The sequence below is a fragment of the Ips typographus genome, linkage group LG4 (genome assembly GCF_016097725.1).
Source record: "Ips typographus isolate SLU linkage group LG4, UJ_Ityp_2.0, whole genome shotgun sequence".
Lineage (NCBI taxonomy): Eukaryota > Metazoa > Arthropoda > Insecta > Coleoptera > Curculionidae > Ips > Ips typographus.
The window spans coordinates 12426403-12445276 of record NC_138425.1 but is presented as its reverse complement, the minus strand read 5'-3'; the positions used below and the strand labels follow the sequence as shown (position 1 = coordinate 12445276).

The following is an 18874-nucleotide window of genomic DNA, read 5'->3' as shown; positions in this document are numbered from 1 at the left end:
CTGAATCAAAACTCAATTTCTCGATTAACATGTATTTTATTTGTACTAAAACGTATAAAAATAAGGCATATAACATTATATACACTTTTAACTTACGATCTGACTAAAACATTAACATGGAAATTTCTTAGTAAATAAAAGCCTTGTCTGTCTTTTTAATATCAAATAACGAAAATAATAGCGATAAATAAAAACTTAAAGCATAAATGAAATGATATTGTGATACGTCATATTTGATATGTCACCCGTATGTAGTCACCACGTGTTTCAATACAGTATCTATAAAGAATTTAAAATTGTTTATAGCAACGGAGTATGAAAGACCATTCTAGTAACTAATAGTATTCTGCTTTGTTGATAAATAAATTTGAAATATAAATTACAGCACACGTGACGTGCTTACGCATCATATACTTCTCTCTAAAATCAGCAAAAAAGCCAATCAAACCCTTTGCAGTTTCGTAGATCCAGAAGAAAGTAACGGTGTGTCCAAATCTCTATTCAAAACACCGGAACTTCTCACTGGATTTCCCGTAAACAGTACGTTAGGACTTAGGGGCGGTAAATCCCCCCTGAAAGGTACGGATTGGGGATGAGCTTTTAATAGCTCCGTAGCTTTGGATCCGCGTTCTAATTGCAGCGGTTTGTCGAAAAGTTTGGCTGTCAAACTAGCTCCAGAAACGGTTTTGCCATCAAAAGTGACTACCGTATCGGGGGGTGACACGGCTGACGATACCAGTTTAGGAGAGGCAGCGACTACCTTTTTAGACTTAACATTGACAGGGGGAGAGGGAGCTTCAAAGTCAATTTCAGAGGGTTGTTTGGCCGTTTTGGGTTTTTCCGTCTGACCTGGTGGTGGCAAATAGTACGACTCAACTCGTTCAGCTGCTGCCATTTCCGGTTCAGTGTCTGAGTCAACTAAACTTCTAGGATGTATGTTTAGTGATGGGACTTTGGTTTCGGTTGCAACAAAAACTGGATTTAATCTACTGGGATTATGTAAGGTTTCAAATTTGGTCTCGTTTGAAATTTTTATGACACCGCTCTGGCCTTCCGGGTCTACTTCCGGTTGAAGATTGTCTGTTCTAGCTTCAATTTTTATTGGTTTAAATCCTCCCATTTCCATGATCACGCTGTGATGATCGAATCCTTTGTTGTTGATTGGTTTAGAACGGCTTATCAACATTTCTGGTTCTTTTTCTGTTGAAGCTTGCATTGGAGATATTTCAATAGATTTTATGACAGCAGACTGAAAGGGAGCTACTTTCATGTAAGTTTTAGTCGATTTCGGACGAAAGTTGATTACGGACGTAGGATGTGGTTTAGTGACTACTGTTTGTCTGTAAACGGGTTTTTTACTACTTTGAGCTGAAAAGTGAACTCTGTTTTTGGTGAAATATGGCTGTTTCAGCTGCACCGAGTATCGTTTTTTAGGCGGTGAGGTACCACCAGTAAACTTATTGTTGGTAGTTAATGGTTGTCCTGATGTCGTATATGTACTGTTTCTAATAAAAAAGGCGTGGTTATCCGTCAAGTGGCCTAGAGTCATTGTGGTCGGTTTGCTTAAGTCGAAATAGTGGCTCTGTGATGTTGGTGGTGGTGATGGTGATTGAAACGAAAATGAAGGTGTGTTCTGGACTAATTCCTGACTGGTGCGTGTCGGTGATGGTGGTGGATTTATTGTCTCTGAAATTGTAGGTTGAGACCGGTTATCCTCTGTGATACCGCCGAATAAAATACGATTTGGCATTACCGTGGCTTCCAGCAGAACCGATGGGCTGGCTTCCAACTCTACATCCGATTCATCGGAAAACGATTTTAAATTATCGTTAGCCGGCGCCTCTACGATTGTATGCTGCAATTCACTGGCGGCACCCGATTGGTCGCAAGTGTCATGGACGTTAATTTTCCAACCCAGATGACGATGTGTGAAACACTGTAATACAAAATCAAATGAACTACTAAACTCAAAAAATACTACTATGAGTTACCTGGTAATAAACTGTGTCTGGAGTGTTGCTATCAGGAGTCCACGTAATGACACCAGGTTCGCCAACATCGCATTTTAATTGCAGAGTTCTTTGGTAAGCTCCGAAGGAGTCGAAATCTTCTGCATCGGAATCTCCAGTGTGAGTCCAGTGGCAAAGTCTTCCAGTGCCAATTGGAATAGCTTCCTCATTCTTGTCAAACCGTACTCCCGAGAAGATGGTTACATTCTGTAACACACAACATTTTATGTTTCAGGATAAAACTAGGGACACACTTAACTAACCTTTCTTTCTTCCGGGGTCTTATAAGCATAACCTCCAATAGGGTCGTCAGTAATATAAAAAGGATGATACTTGGCTGACACTTCAGGATTATCACCACCTTCCACTATAAAGTTATAGGTTTTTCCCCTAACCACGTTGATTTCCGGGATTAGAAGACCGTTAATATACCAGGAAATTCCCCAACCAACGTGTCCTGTAACATCAGATTAGAGTACAGTATAAGAATGCAGTAGGTGATAATTTACCAGTAATCGCTGGGTAACCACGTTTACCACCAGTGGGGCCCATTTGGGCGTAGAAAACACCATCTTCAGGCTCGTAGCACTCAATAGGAGGAATGTACCAAGCGTCTTTTCTTTCCTTGACTGGAGTTGGTGGTGGTACCGTTTGCGTACCTCTTTGACTCACTTTGTTTGTACCTCTGGTACGAGTTGGTTCCTTTTTAGATGCTTGACCTACAATTTTACAATTAGTCTCACACTCCGTTCATTACTTTATGCGTGAACCTTCTTCATCGTCCTGGTTGTTAGCAACAGGTCTAGAGGTTACTCTGCTTGGCCCTCTTCTTCTGTGACCTGGGTTCCTTTTAGGAGCTGGTGTAGTGGGAGGTTCGACGTATTCTTCTTCTATACTCACTGGCGCCGATTGTTCCACCACCTGTTGCTGTTGTACCGGTTTTTTTTCTGCGGTGGCATGACGACGTGGGGGAGTGTCACCCTCTGGTAGGGGACAGTTCCATTTAGCAGGACGAGCAAAGTCGATAAAACTATCTCCTAAAAAAAAAATTACTTTAACTGTCTCTGTACCTTTGGCTAAGTACATACTTTTGAGGTAATGAGTATGGAAGGAGACTTCGTCTCTTTGATTTAAGGGTCCTACAGCCCATAGAATAGCTTGGGATTGATTGGTGTAAATGGGTAGATCAAATTCGTCGGATGCTTTTAAGGGTCTTTGGTAGGTCACAATCGAGTAGCCATTTACCAAGGCTGCGTTTAAAAGTCTGATGTTGTTGGTGTTTTCCTGAAATGTTATTTTTGGTTTTTGTTTTTTATAGTTAGGAAAAAGTAGTGCTTACCCTGAATCGATCATCAGGGCAAGATCCAGTAGGGCCAGAACATTGAGATTTATCCTTAAGGTAATAATCCTGCGCGTAGCCTTTCAGAGTGTCTTTGTCCACCCAGGCCACGACCACGTCTCCCCCTACCATTACACTCCTTGATACGTCACTGGATAATCCGAAGGACATGTATTCCCTTGCGTCTATAAGATCATTGTTAGTTAGTTCAATTGCATCAGAAAATCTCGGACAGACAACGAAAAGTCTTTTAAGAAAATGGAGACGTCCCTTTTCTTTGCCTTAGGGCTTAGAGTCCTTTCGAGCAGTGACTGTTTTACGGCCACTCTTAAAACGTTCTAAGCCCTTTAAGCTGTTGACGGGCTTAATTAAATCTGGACTCGGATGGGATAAAAATAAATGAGGTATAGAATAGCTATTATGTCAGATTAAATGAAAATATATTTATGTGTGGCAGTACTTTACCTAGTTTGGCTACCAATTGCAGCACGATACTCTCTCCAGCAACTGCCCAACGGACCTCAAAAGCCAAATTCTCGTCCAGTACCTCACAGTTGAGTTTTGACTGAAAAAGTGAAATAAGAATTTGAATTATTACATCACAGCTTGAAAACTTTAGTGTCTTAACTGCAACTAATAAAACTCGACCTAAATCGAACGATGGAGCAGTTCAAAGTCATCAATCACGCAGACAATTAGTGTAACCTTACATGTAATATGTTTTAAGGGGATAAATTAAACGCCGATAGATCATCATTGTAAGGAGCAAGGTGCAGATATACCACACCGTATTACGATCATAGATTCCTTTGACGATTAAATTGCACTCTGGATTTATGGCCCAATAGGATCCGTTCCTTAGAGTGATTTATCATTGGCGCTGTTTATACCTTAGATCCAGCTTAAAATATTGTCAAATGAACAAATCATTGTAAAGAAAATAAAGCTTGTATATTTGGAAAAATAAATGTATATATATACAAAAAAAATGTGTATAAAAAAATAGATCTCTGCTAAATAAGATACAAAAAGACTGGCCTTATTAGATTACGTAAAATAAAAAAGATCACAGATGATTAGTAACTAAAATATAGCCTCAAAAAATGGTTTGCGTAAAAAATAAATACTTTTTCTAAAGAAACTGTACAAATCAGAGAGCAAAAATACTTAAAAACTAATATAGACTCTGCAAGGCGGTAACAACTCGAAGCAAAAAGCATGTAAAATAAGATTGGTGGTTAACTAATTAGTTTCCTGCTTGAAATTAATTAATTTGCACCACTTTCAACCTTACTTAACCCTAAAAATTGTGCTAAGTGAATAAAAAATCATATTAGCCGAAAGGAACGTAGTTTTGCTGTTGATATTGCGGTTGAAAATCGAATCGATTACGCGGTTTAGGAAAATCAGCAGCAAAGTTGCGTTGCTGATAATCGTACAACGGTTGGTACGGTACCGCCTGAGCGTTGGACGGCTGGTACTGTCCAACCAATTGAGTCGGTTGCTGTTGCACGACAGGGAACAATTGACGCGGTTGGTGAACAAATTGCGGTTGTTGCGCTACGAAACCTCTTTGTTGTTCCTGCTGGTATTGTTGTTGTTGATGGAAAGGAACGTTTGGTTGGGGTTGTAAGTACTGCGCGTCGTTTTGATGGCGCCGTTGGAAGCCGAGATGTGGCGGGCGGAATGTGGTCACTTGCAAGTGTCCCCCAAATTGAGGGGGTCCCTCTCTCGCATTGTCTGATGGACCGAGCAACGGATGCTGTCGTTTCTGGAACAACATGGAGAGAGAGGACTATTAGGTACAATCCTCGAAAACGGACCTCCCCTACGACCCTCATTTTCAGGGGACACTTACAAGATGTGTTTTGGGCATATACGGACGTAGAGTAAATTGCTTAAACTGATAAGTAACGTACTTATTTAAAGTGACACCTACCTGGGGACTAACTCCGAGCATTTTCAGTGATGGTGGAATGTTTACAGCTTGAGGGATCTGAACGTGACCAAAATCGACAGTGAATTGTTCACACCAAATTCCAAAATGGCCAATATCGAAGACCGTGAGGTCACCTGGGAGGGTGAGGACGACAGTTTTGCCATCATAACGGCGGAGAGGTAATTCTTTGCCATTCTCGTCTGGTACTCGGATACCTTGAGGTGATGGTTTAGGGCCACGTCCCACCCAGAATTTTGCATCTGTAAAAAGAACATTTTAAATTAAATTTGAAGAGGATCAACGGATGTATAAAAACGACCATAATCTGTAAAATACATGTTTAAAGCAAACATTTCCAAGTCGGTTAATTTTAAATCTCACCTGGGGCGCGTCACAGATTAAAAGAATAACCAGCCTGAAAATAGTTAGACTTTTCCGAAAGTTTAATTCGGAATTCACTCCAACTTGTAATTCCGTTCCAGTTGTTCCAGTTCGCTGTAAACTCAATTTAAATTAATCCCGAGTTTGAATTATTTTTGAATTTATGAAAATTGCATTCTAGACAAAACTCTCCACATCAGCGAGATGATTAAAATTTGACACGGCACATGTTTCGTTGCGGAATGAAGAGAAAAACACGTCTTTGCGTGTCCAGACAGTGTGACGTGAAGAAAAGGCTTTTCTACACATACGAAGCCTGTCCCAAGAGTTAAGACGGTTTCCTGACATTGTAGCAATGAAAGCCCATTTTCTAATCGTCTTACTTCAAGACGCCCTAAGCGGATTAGGTTTTGAGCTGTCTGCCTCTAACTGATGCTGTTTCGAGAGGAGATTAATTAAAAATAAATAATGCGATTATAATTCCGCCTACGTAATAGATTTTTCAGTTAATTCAGTTCTAATAATGGCCAAAAATTTGAAGCTCGATTTTTGATGGATTAAATCCGGATAAAAGTTGAAAATAATGATGACTGGTACAGCTGCAATTTTACAGAATGTAATATGATGAAAACCGCGTTTAAAATTGCATTTTTTAACCGATCCGGTTGTAGTATGTTACAGTGTAAATGTAACGCATTATACCTTTACTTATTAAAATTACATTGCCTCCAGATGGTAAACCAATAAAGCAATCACATTTTAATAATTCAATGTATGTAGATTCCGTATGTTTTACTCTCACTTGTGCCGAACGCAAAGTACCGGTTTTCGAACAGGTTCAACATATCAAAGAAAAATGATCAACAGTAACATGGCGGCATCATTAAAAAAAATTCCAGTGAAAGTCCCATCAGGCCACTGGCCTTAAAAAGTTAATTTCACTTCTAGCCAATGTCAATTTCTTTTGTTTTAGTATGTTTTTTAGGGCTAATTGAATAAAGTACAAAAAGGTTTCTGTTTTAATGGATATTGAACAAGGTGGAATGGGCCTCTCCCACATATCATAAATTTTTGTTTTAATGACTGGAATCGAAAGAATAGGATCAAAAAACTAATTTTTCATATTCTTGAAGAAAAAATTATGGTCGTAAATGTTCCTACATTAGTTTGAATTTGTCCATTAAATTTAAAAGATCTGTTTTGGCGCGCATGTGACGTACGTAATTCTGGGCGATTTTATTGGCTGTTGCACGCCATCTGTTTCACTTCTTGTCGCTGATTGGTTGATAGTGTAGTACGTCACCGGCGGCGGGCGTTTTAAACATGAGATTAATGTAGTTTTTATCATAATTTTTTTTCTATTTAGACTTAATATTTTTGAAAACAAAAAAATACGGGTATAATATTTTCAATCCGTCTTTGTAGTTATGAAATAAAAAAAAATTGTGAGACAGGCCCATTAGAGCTTTATTTTGTATAGTTTGCTACAATGGGTTCATTCCACAAATAATTGAAAAAAAATCAGTTTTTATTATTTGAAGTATGAGTGCAAAAACATAATATTTTTATAATAATATAAATTCATTTTACTTTTCTTGATTAGATTTAAATTGATTATTTCGCGGGCAGTATGACGTAGTTAACTTTGAGCCTTGCTATTGGTTGTAATAATCTCCATCTTTTATTTTGACTGTTGACGTGGTTTACGACGTTGACGTATCAATTGCGGTTAGGTTGACTTTTGTATTTGTAGGGTTCAAAAACTAAAGCTTTGCTGTACTGTTTCAATGACATTTGATAGAGAAGGATACACATACCCTAGTGAAAAATTGGATATTCTATATTTTTCCATAAGGACATTATTATGCTATAGTTAGGTATAGCAATGCACAAAGTGACAACAGGTCAAACTATTGCTTCGTCCTTTTGTTCAGACAATCTGTTACCGTTCATTGGTCAATAACTTACTACGTCATACTGGCGGGCTTTTTAAACAATGTAGTTTTTCAATATATTTCTTCGGACTTGCAAAACAATACGTGTTTAAGTTTTTTGATTGTTTTCCTTAAATATAAAAGTCAACATATTTCTATGTTTTGTCAATGATAAATCACCTGGTAGATAGGTTACTTCTTGATTGGTCAATAGTAAAACTTAGAGATTAATTTAAGGTAAACAAAAACTCAAAAAATACGCTACTGATTCTCACCTGGAGCCTCTCCGTCATAGTGCAGGTTCGGAATTAGTAAAGTTTGAGCGTCGACGATGACGATGTTGTCGGAAGAGATTGAGTGAACTCCCGCTAAGGCGTCGATTTTCTGGGGCCTGGGGAAGTCGAAATTACGGGGGATTTTAACGTCGCCAAAGTTTACCTGTAACCGAAACGTCTGATATTAAAATTCTCCATTTTGTCGACAGGACTTAACGACACTACTCTCTCTTAAAGGCTTAAAGTTGTCAGAAAATGTTCCATGGGAAAACTTGTGACGTTTAGCTTAAGTGAGTTTTGAAATACAGATTTTGTTTAGAGTTATATTCCAGCAACAAATTTAAAAAAACTAACAGGAAATGTTTCTTCAAATCTGCATACTATGGACATTTTATAATAAGAACGAATTTTCATGCTGGAAAAAGCATTTATCACGTTTCTTGTTGCGCTGGTGTGATTAACGATAGTTTGCACTTTGAAACGAAATTACCTGTTTAGCTTTTAGTAGGAAAAGATTCTGTCATCCTATTACGTTTTAAAGATTGAAGTAAGCATGAAGTTTTGCAGTTTTGTTACCAGTACAAGAAAATGTAATTTTCTATTATAAATGAAGAAAGAATCCCTTCTTAAGACAAAATTCAGTACAAATTCAGACTATTGTGAACATAGGCATGCTTAGTGGGTAATATAAAACATCTCAAACTTTCAATAACATATTTTTCGTGTCTTACAGCCCCCTTTCGCTAAAACAACCCCATGGAAAGCCTAGTGGAGCAATAAACGACCCCAAAACAGCATTGACAGGGAAAAAAACAATAACTTACATCGAATTCCTCGCACCATACGTAAAAAATCTTGATGTTGTTGAGGTTCTTGCCTTCGGGGAGGGTAAGAGTAACGCCCTCCTTTCGGTATCTCCTTATAACGTCGCCGTTATTATTCTCGTCTCGTAATCGGAATCCACGACTGTCGGCTGTTTTATAGGTGCTGGCGTAAAAATAGGCCGCTGGAAAAAATATTAGTTCATTTAAATGCAAATGTTTCCGCGGCGGGGTGAGAAGGGCGGGAGGGAAAAGCTATTTGGTGGCTGATTAGGCTATCGTTTGGATGCTGTTTATGACAAGCAGTTCCTTAATTGAGAAACACGTCATAAATAAGGGAATTACGTACGTGGTTGTTTTGGGGATAATACCACCGTAATAATATACGGCTCATTAGATATTCCATTCGACAAAATGTATTGTTTTCCTATAATGAGGATTTAAAGGCCCATATTACGCCATTTGAATACTAAAGACGGGCGTATGTTTGTTTCCTTGCTCTTTGCATGATGTATACGTGTTCCTCTAGATATTATCACGAGAACCCCAGAGGGATTCTCATTCGAAAACAATAGACGTTGTTAATTTCGGCTTTTAATGAGCTGTAGGTTTTATTACAACACACCACAAAATACTGTAATTGGTGTAGTAAGGTAACAGTTTTATAGGGGACCTATGTTTTTGACCCAGTTTATAAAAAAGATGAAAGGTGTTCTATATTTTTTGATGTTATTGCAGTTTGGAACATCCTGTAAAAACTTCAGCTGGTATTATAAATATATTTTTTCCGCCTTGGTTAATGGTAAATTGAAATTTTATACATGTAGCTAAAAAAGGATTAAATAACGCTTCAAAAAAACTTTTTTAAACTTTTTTAAAAACTTTGGAAACCCGCCTACATCAAACAAAACATTTCCTCGTTATCCCTCTGAATTTGCAATTTTAAGAGTATTTAAATTCTCCTTAATTAATTCCTTGTTTCTTTTTAGCGGTGGATTACTAAAAACTTTAACGAATCTTATTAAGTGGCTGGATGTTCTCAACCACTTTGAAAGTTTAAGTTTCCTCCCATATTTGTTTTGTTAGAGGGTATAAAGGAAATACCAAACGTGGTCCACTTACCAGGCCCTTGGCCATCATAGGTAAAGTCTTTAATGTGTAAAGTTCGTCCGTCGACTGCGTAAACTTCACCAGAAACTCCGTGATGCAACTCTGAGAGTTTTCCCAGAAATTTGCCGAGATATTCTCCTTTGATGGGACCTGTAACAATAAGCTTGGCTTAGATTCATTTCTTACCTCCGTGACAGTTATTTAGACGGATGTCATGTGACCGAGTCAATAGCCTTTTAGTGTCACGTGACAACTGTCACTAACGTTAAAACTATCAAACTGCGCTTAAAAGATCCAAAAATCCTATTTATTTATACTTTCTTGTAGTATCTGTGACAAAACGTGTTTCTCTGCTCTGTGACAGCTATTTTTACAAATGTTACGTGACCGTCATAGCAAATAGCATTTTAGTACCACGGTCAGTTTTAGTTTAAGGTCATTAACCTTAAAACTATCAAAGTGCGCTTAGAAGAGAGGAAAATTCCTATTTAGGACAGTTCTTCTGCAAGTTTTGTGACAAAGTTCCGTGACAGTTATTTTGACAGCTGTCACGTAACTGTTTAGTTGATTATAGTGTTCTAGAACCACGTGATAACTGTCATAAACGTCGAAAGTAACAAGTTGTGCTTAGAAGCTGTAAAAATTACCGTTTAGGGCAGTTTTCGTGCAATATTCGAGACACAACCAGTTTCTCAGCTCTGTAACAGCTATTTTGACAGATGTCACGGGACCACTAACGTTAAAACTATAAAACTGTGCAAGAATACAAAAAACACAGTTTGGAACACTTTTCTTGAAGTATATGTGCCAGAACGTGTTTCTCTGCTCTGTGACAGCAATTTTGAAAAATGTTACGTGACCGTCATAGCAAATAGCATTTTAGTACCACGTGACAACTGTCATTAACCTTAAAACTATCAAAGTGCGCTTAGAAGAGAGGAAAATTCCTATTTAGGACAGTTCTTCTGCAAGTTTTGTGACAAAGTTCCGTGACAGTTATTTTGACAGCTGTCACGTAACTGTTTAGTTGATTATAGTGTTCTAGAACCACGTGATAACTGTCATAAACGTCGAAAGTAACAAGTCGTGCTTAGAAGCTGTAAAAATTACCGTTTAGGGCAGTTTTCGTGCAATATTCGAGACACAACCAGTTTCTCAGCTCCGTAACAGCTATTTTGACAGATGTCACGTGATCACTAAGGTTAAAATTATAAAACTGTGCTTAAAAGAATACAAAAAACACAGTTTGGGACACTTTTCTTATAGTATATGTGCCAGAACGTGTTTCTCTGCTCTGTGACATCAATTTTGACAGATGTTACGTGACAGAAGAGCGTTTTAGTATCACGTGACAGTTATTTTAACGAATGTCACGTAACTGTTCAGCTGGACACTGTTCTTGAACCATATGACAACGGTTACAAATGTCAAAAATATCAAATTGATGCTTAGAAGCTGCAATGGTATTCGATACCAAACGTGTTCTTATGCCTGCTTCCCGGACACTTCCAAGTTGATTTTAAATGCAACTTAAGCTTAGTTGAAGTTTGAATGTGACAGATCAGGTGCAATATAACACAGTCTAAACTAAGCTGTCCTTAAACTCAACACAAGCGGTCAAATTGCCAGTTACACTGAACCTGACATAACGTTATTTGATAAGTCAATACGGTTGGAGAAAACTTTTATAGAGACTAAAGTAAAACTTTTTTACATTCAGACCCTTTCCTTTTGATTGAAAATACCGCATCAATCAGGTATATTGGCCAAGCCATCTCAAAAATTGAACCCAAACTTAAAGTGAACTTGACTTTTTGTAAGCTTTTACTTCTTGGATAGTAAGATTAAGCCCCATTTTGTCAGATAATAAACAACTCGTTTAAATCGTAAACTTTCAACGTGTGCAGCTTTAAACTTAAATCCTGGCAAAATCGCAGCAACTAATATGACGAGCACACATCACCCCTGTCCTGAATCTGGCAGATTATTACTCTAAACAGAAGCCGGGTTATTTATACGCCCGTATTCCAGGCTTTAGGAAGAATCAAGGCCTCGCGAGGGTTTCCCAAATATCCTAAAGGATTAACTGTCACTGGGGAAGCGCGAAATGGATAGGACGTTTAGAAACTTAATTACTTTGTTTTTAGATCCGGAGATGAGATGTCAGTAATTTGTGAATGTTTTAGGCTTTTTGGTGAGGGATACAATAAAGACCGTACGTCTCAGCTTAGTAATAAATTTAAGATAAAAATTAAGTAGCAAGTATATTGCAACTAGAAACGATGAGTTCAAGAGAAAGTGGCGTGGCAACAACAAAATTATCTGAACTTTTAAAGTAGGCAAAACATATTAACGCAAATACGCAAAATAATTTGTTTGATTAAAATTGAGGTGAAAGAAAACTCGCAAAACTTCCACCAGATAATTTGTTGCACAGTTTTTGATAGTATAAAAAGTCCTCATTAGAAGAAATTTTAATTAATTCGACCAAATAAAAGAGAGAGCAAGGGTAGTAATTAACTTCGTTTGTAGAACCGCCAGAACGATCAGGTATTGTGTGACCCCCCTTTCAATTACTCGGTGGAAGTTTCGAAAATTAATTATATTTTTATAATGAACGTTGCATTAGATGGACTGAAAGCAAACGAATGACGCCCTTGACATTTATTCTAAGTATCTAAACTATTCAAGAAAATATCACAAGAGAAATACACGTTTGCTCAACGTATAATGGTGTTAATGCAAATTGGGTTTGCACACATTCAACTCTCACCAAGATAAGTTTTGATTGTAAGTGGAGAATAGAGCATTGTTTTTAACTTTTAAATTAAGTCTAGTTAACTTCTAGTCTAGTTATCTCAATACAGTGAGTAGTTTGTGATTGATCCGAAAAGCAGCTTCCAGCTTGCTGCTTTTTCTTGATACAATATTTGACAAGCTTTGCTCTTGTAGAGAGTTTTATTTTGAAAAAGTTCAAATCTTCCGGACAATTTTCATCTGACGTTATCTTTTCTTATATCTGAGTTTATTGAAGAACAATAGGCGTAGTTATGCTAGCGCAGAAGGAAAACGCTCGTCACAGTATGCAAAACCAGAAAGTGGATGGATAAGAACCATTAGCGGCGCTCTTTGAGCCGGAATGCATGTTATTTGGTGCATGGAATGTCTGTTCCTTGTGGCACAAAAGTCATTAATTAAAAAGCACGTCGCCTCAGTGGCCTATAAACGGGAGAACAATCTTCAATTTGTTCCGCTGCGCCAGCCCTGCTTTTAAGTCGACACGCCATTTTTCGGATTTATTGTTCTCGTTCTTGGTTGGGGATTTTTAATTAAAACACAGAAATGCGTATGTAAATAACTATCTAGCTTTATCTGTTTTTTCGGTTTTACTCTGTCCGGCCACGACCACCAGATTAGCATTCGTCGAAATTCTCTCTGTGGAATTAATTCATAAAAATCGTCAATTTGACATCTGTATCATATGATGGTTCACAGATGCAGCATTTGCGTAGTAAATAAGTGTTCTGTTCGTAGGATAGTCACAAATATCACATAACTATGTCACCTGTCACTCAAAACGCCAATCTGATTATGGATACTGATCATAAATAGTTGAAGCGCAAAAACCAAAAAACTACGTCATTTGAATACTTAATTGTTTCAAAATGCAGGATGTATAAAACGCATTAATTATGTCCAGCATTAAAAATTGTAGGAAAAACAGCAAATAATTCTTCGCTTGTTAACCAATTTGTACGTTTTAACTTTTTGTTTATGAATCAAACGACCGTAAAATCTGGCAATTTTAGGTCCACGGTGTTTTATCTGGGTCATCAAACAATTATTGCCAATAATTTATGCAAAAAGTAATTTTTAATTTTCTCTAGTCGTTGCGCAATAATTTAACTTAAAAATGGAATATAACACAGTAATTGTTAGATAACTAAATTGAGTAAAAGTGAAGCTGCACTTTTTTTATCTGAATTGTTTCAAACTCAAATACTCAAGTGTGTGACACCATTCAAATAGTCCTATACGCTTTGCTTACGTACTATACTTGCACACTTATTTCATATATTATGCAAACAACATAAATACATATCTAATAACAATATAATATGCAATTACAACACGCTGTAGGCATAAATTTGCGACTGCAATTTAAAGTTACCACTCATTTTGTCGGTGTTAAAACACAGTCGGTTACCTTCGATTTCATTCTGGCTTGGCAATGAAAGTTGTAGTCTATCTTCGTTTCGAATCATACACCCAAAGAAGAAAACTAGTTGATGACTATGGTCGGTTTAGCAACGGTTTTAATGGTCTAGTTTTGGTATTTTATTTAAATCATGAGTTGTTTTCAACTAAATTTCAGGCCATTGTAATTAGATACAAGGAGAAGTTGGTTTTACAGAGTATCAGTATTTGGTTGATTGAAGGAAACTATTTTCTAACTCGTTAATAAGCAAGGAAGTCCACTTTTATAGTTTTTCAACTAACTGCATTTTGTTGTCAACATGTTTTCAAGTCAACCAAGTTGACTAGTTATACCATTTTCGTGAATAAGATTAATAATCCCTTGTCGTTTCTGTTTGTAGTGCAAAGTGGCTAAATATTTCCAGTTTTAACACTTGAAAGTGTAGTGGCACGTTAAACTGGTAAAAGTATATTATAGAAAAAATATAACTGAAACCAATACTTATGATATCGAGAGTAATGCTATTCCATTCACAAGTTAGTGTCAACCTATAATAACAAAAATCCATGGTCAACTGGTTGATTAAAAAAATAATACTGAACGTACCAAAATATCAAAATTTGTCCAAAAAGGTGACCACGGTCGTAACACCGTAAACACCACAAGCAAAAAATGAGTGATTTTTTTAAAGAAATTATGATCAATTGACAACTTCCTGGTCTTTTTGCTACAATGGCGTTTTGTTAAGTAAACTGAATTAGGTTGTGATCCACCGAAACCAAAATGACCAATCAGTAAGCAAAATAATTCCCACGCTTTGGTAATTCGAAAATCAATTGTCACGTAACGCTTCAGCTGTACAAAAACCAGTTGTTACGTAAATGGTCTGGTGTTTAACATTTTACATGTCTGAAACGATCCTTCAATTGGTTTTTCATCTCGCGATGAATCAATCAATGATGTTCTACTTTATGCCGGTGAAGGTTGCGTTAATCTGACACTATACAATAATTACAAAAGTGTTTTTTTCCAACTCATAATTGATCACGAAATTTGCTTTTTAGTATGTGTATAATCATGCAATTGTTTGAGTAACACACTGAGATTGCAGACATGCATAGGATAGGTCTAAGTATGTCATTACAGGCGCATTAAGTTAATTGTTTAGTTGTGTATAATTATAATGCAATAGTTGTTCTAAATAAGGTTACATCACTTTTTTTTTCAAACAAACTAAGAAGTGTCAACTGCATTTTTGATCTATATTCAAATTGATTGGTCGTGGTTAATCAGGATTAAGTGCCGGTTAACGGTTCGGTTAACTGATTTACCTGATGACTTCTAGAACAGTAAAAAACCGGACTGAGGTAATCAGTTATGTCAATCTGAATAACAGTATTAAAAAGTTCACTTCTAATGCTAACCTACACCTTTTCGATCACAAGACTCACCGATAACACAGAGAGCGAGGGCGACCAATGCAAGAGGCCTTGTCCCGGCCATGTTCGTTGTTGTAGCACGGTAGATCTCACTATAACTGGAAGAACCCACTCGAATGTCTTTCACTTTAAATCTTTCATAATGTAAATGTCGAAGAACTAATCGGTACTTTGGAGTGTACGGTCGACGATGGACGGGTACCCCACTCTTCTACAACTCGAAACCCGGTTTGCAGTCGTTTTGCAATGTTTTGGAGATTTTTTGCAACGTTTTTGCCGCCATTTACCTATCATCGTTTAATGCCCACATATGTGTGTGCATGTAAAAGAATATGGTAGCCAAGGTTAGCAACTTGCATTTAAAAGTGTGTGCAGTTCAACACCTGGTGGATTTCAGTTCACTTTTATTTAGCGTTTTAATGCTTAATATAAGTCCACTTTGAATTTTACGGTTCTCGAACAATTAATTCCTACTTTCGCGCTACAATGCCGCCCCCCAAATTGACTTTTGCGTTAAATTTAAATTAAATCCCGCTTAATTACGGACGACTGAAACGCTAAACAGCCGTAGGAATGGCATTATTTCGGAATTTCTTTTTGAGGGCAGAAAAAAGTTATTTTCCACTACACGGCGCTAATTCAATTTTCAAATTAGCGACGTGTTGAATAACGTTTTTCGAATACGCTGCAACGATAACCGGACCGAAAATAAACACATCATCGTCCCATTATTGCAAAATCATAATATAGAAAGCTGACAAGACGATCAAGACACATTTTATTACGTGAAAGAGAGCGACAAACTTGAACCTACACACTCATGAATGTTGAACCTTTCGAATCATTTTATGGTCGGTTTCATTTTTTTAAATTTCACTTTATCTCATCATTGTTTTCTACTGAAGATGATTGATCGTACTAGTATTATTCTGTCAGATCCCTTATTCTTTTTACCTATGATCAGGGAAGAAATCTGTTTTAATTAAATTTTGAAGATAAAATTGCCTCGTTTGGAGTAGTATCGATTATCGGGTCCGTCATCTAGAATCTAGAAGATATTGATTTTGAAACTGCCAGAACCTTTAAGAAATTTATAGCTATTTATGTACCAGGGGAGAGAACATAATGTCCTGAACCTATCCCTCGGGCCATAGGCCCTCTGGCTGTTTCGGCCTGATGGACATTATACTCTCCCTAACGCCTGTTGTGCATGCAATGTGTTCTATGTTTCACCTAATTCAGCAATTATTTACTGTTTCTGGCATTGAAAAGTAAGGTATACCTTTACCGGTATGTTGTTTAGTGTTTATATTACCTGAATGATGTGACTTTGATAGTCATCAGTGAAAATAGCAAAAGCTGGACGAAATTTTAGAAAATATAAAAGAAAATAACGAACGAACGGTAACGAAAATTTATTACCTAAAAGTCAAGAACATCCTAGAATAGGAAATACGTAACTTTTATGGCATGGAAGATAAAAGATAACATTGATAATATTAAAAAAAATTTCAAGGCGTTATAAGCGGGCGTTATGATAACGTAATGGGCGTTATGGCAACTTTATGATAATGGTTTTGAGTGTCAGGGAAATAAACAAAAAAAAAGTTTTTTGAACCCTATATTTTTCGAAAAGAAAAAATGGTCCTTTAATTGAGCAAATCAAATCTAGTACTAGTAACATTTAAAAATGACTGTGGAGAGAAAAAAAGAATAATTGACAGGAAAGAAAAATTGAAGGAAGAGAAGGAATTAACAGGAACAAAGAAGAACCAGATTAACTCTGACTCTTTCAATTATTAATTGTAAAGAAAAAGAATAATCGACAGGAGAAACAGACAGAGAAAGAACCCTTAGCTACAAAAATCAAACAACATTTAACACGCTGTATAAGAATCCGTTAACAAAGTATTCATCCAAAAACCTTGAGATGATACCAATTTTAAACAAAATTTCTGTTTTAGAAAACACAAGTTTGGTTTCAATTACTTCTAAAGCAAGTAGCTTCAATAATATAATTGAAGCCAAACTTGTTTTTTTTTCTACTTGGACTACATTCTCGAAGAAAATAAAATTTGGTAGAGAAGTTTTCAGTTGACTTGGAAGCGTTTTTAATTTAAAATCCATATTAATCAAAATTTGTCCTCTTGTAGTTGTTTTTACTATTTATTGCTAGTTAAAAGTGACATTTTCGTTACTAATAATAACACTGATGCACTAGTTTGTTCAGTTTCAGTGACACGCGATTGAAAAAAAAAATTATACAATAATCCGTCTTTGTTTCTTCGCTCGTATTTAAGCGTCAACTTTAAAACATCCAAGTCGTTTCAAATTGTAGCCATTTACATGCTAATTTTGCTTGTTTTCGACGTTGCCATAAAATAAAGGAAATTTGCATAAGCAGCCAGGTAGCCATTTAAATAAATCAATTTGAGCGAAAGTGTTTTAACTTTTTGATTTAAACACGAATAGGAAAACGAAGTTTAGACGCCCTAAATTTTTAAAAAGGAAATGGTGCTCGAATATTTCCAAAAGAAGCGTTAGTAATAATTAATGAGTTAATGGCCTTACTCGGGTAGAAACGTATAAATAACATTTTTGGACAGTTTGGCTTTCTTTCCGCCGAAGACTAGGGTAATTAACTTAACGACTTAGCAATTTTGCATTTTCGCTTTTATACTAGGTAAATTGAAAATGCTGTTTGCTGATAAATTAATAATTATTATGATGTTGATTCGATACGTGAATAAAATACGAATAATATCATGTGTAATTACAGGCACAACTGCGGGTTTTCTCCGTGACCCACATTTTGAGAGAGAAGTCGAGAATGTTTTACAAATAATAATTTCAATAGCGCTTCATTAGCCTGTAAAATTATATTCATGATGCATCCAAACTGAGGTGATTTATCTAGCGCGAATCAACACAATTTTGCCCATAAAACTAACGACTAAATTAATACTTGACCCCCTGCAAATGGATGGGTCACCGCCTGTATTTGACACTTAAGGAAGTGTTAGTTTAGATGAGTAGCTATTCCTGCGTTTATAAATGTTACAGAGTGATTCCTATTTATTCCAAAAGTGAATTTTATCTTGGTAAGTAGATAAATAGATTGTTCTTATCCAATTCCGCTCTAAATAGATCATCAAAGTGGCCATTGGGGCAATTTAACGCTTTACCGGATTCGATTTGGTTTTTTTTTTTCGAAACTATCTATCTAGACGCTAGATTGTAGCTTGTATTTTATTCCCCAGGGAATTTCACGTATTTTGGTGAACAACTTGGAGATTGAACTTGAAAGGATTTCAACTTGGAAAGTTTATTAAAAGCTTTGTGAAGTGTGTGGTAATTTAACAGTAGTAGTGTCCAACACGTTTGAAAATTGATTCATTTGATGACAAATCATGAAAAGTAATTGTACAC

General features: G+C 36.5%; 2 protein-coding genes across 3 annotated transcripts; both read right to left on the bottom strand.

The window, feature by feature from the left end:
• Positions 1-16: 16 nt before the first annotated feature.
• On the bottom strand, positions 17-1684 carry LOC145727763 (uncharacterized). The gene has a single exon (XM_081977581.1). It carries the CDS (start codon positions 1547-1549, stop codon positions 443-445), a length of 1107 nt encoding a protein of 368 aa, XP_081833707.1. The 5' UTR covers positions 1550-1684; the 3' UTR covers positions 17-442.
• Positions 1545-15723, bottom strand: Skel (DM13 and DOMON_DOH domain-containing protein skeletor). 2 transcript variants are annotated; one of them, XM_081977579.1, is made up of 14 exons: positions 15458-15706; positions 9821-9958; positions 8702-8883; positions 7878-8040; positions 5288-5547; positions 3814-3913; positions 3349-3533; positions 3098-3293; positions 2780-3046; positions 2519-2728; positions 2273-2466; positions 1992-2216; positions 1754-1936; positions 1545-1686 (listed from the first exon to the last, which is right to left on the bottom strand). In XM_081977579.1, exons 1-14 carry the CDS (start codon positions 15507-15509, stop codon positions 1678-1680), a joined length of 2364 nt encoding a protein of 787 aa, XP_081833705.1. In that variant the 5' UTR covers positions 15510-15706; the 3' UTR covers positions 1545-1677. The 2 variants fall into 2 exon arrangements, with proteins under 2 accessions (XP_081833705.1, XP_081833706.1); XM_081977580.1 differs by lacking the exons at positions 1545-1686; positions 1754-1936; positions 1992-2216; ... (4 more) ...; positions 3349-3533; positions 3814-3913 and adding an exon at positions 4282-5119 and having other exon boundaries at positions 15458-15723.
• Between the last annotated feature and the right edge of the window lie 3151 nt (positions 15724-18874).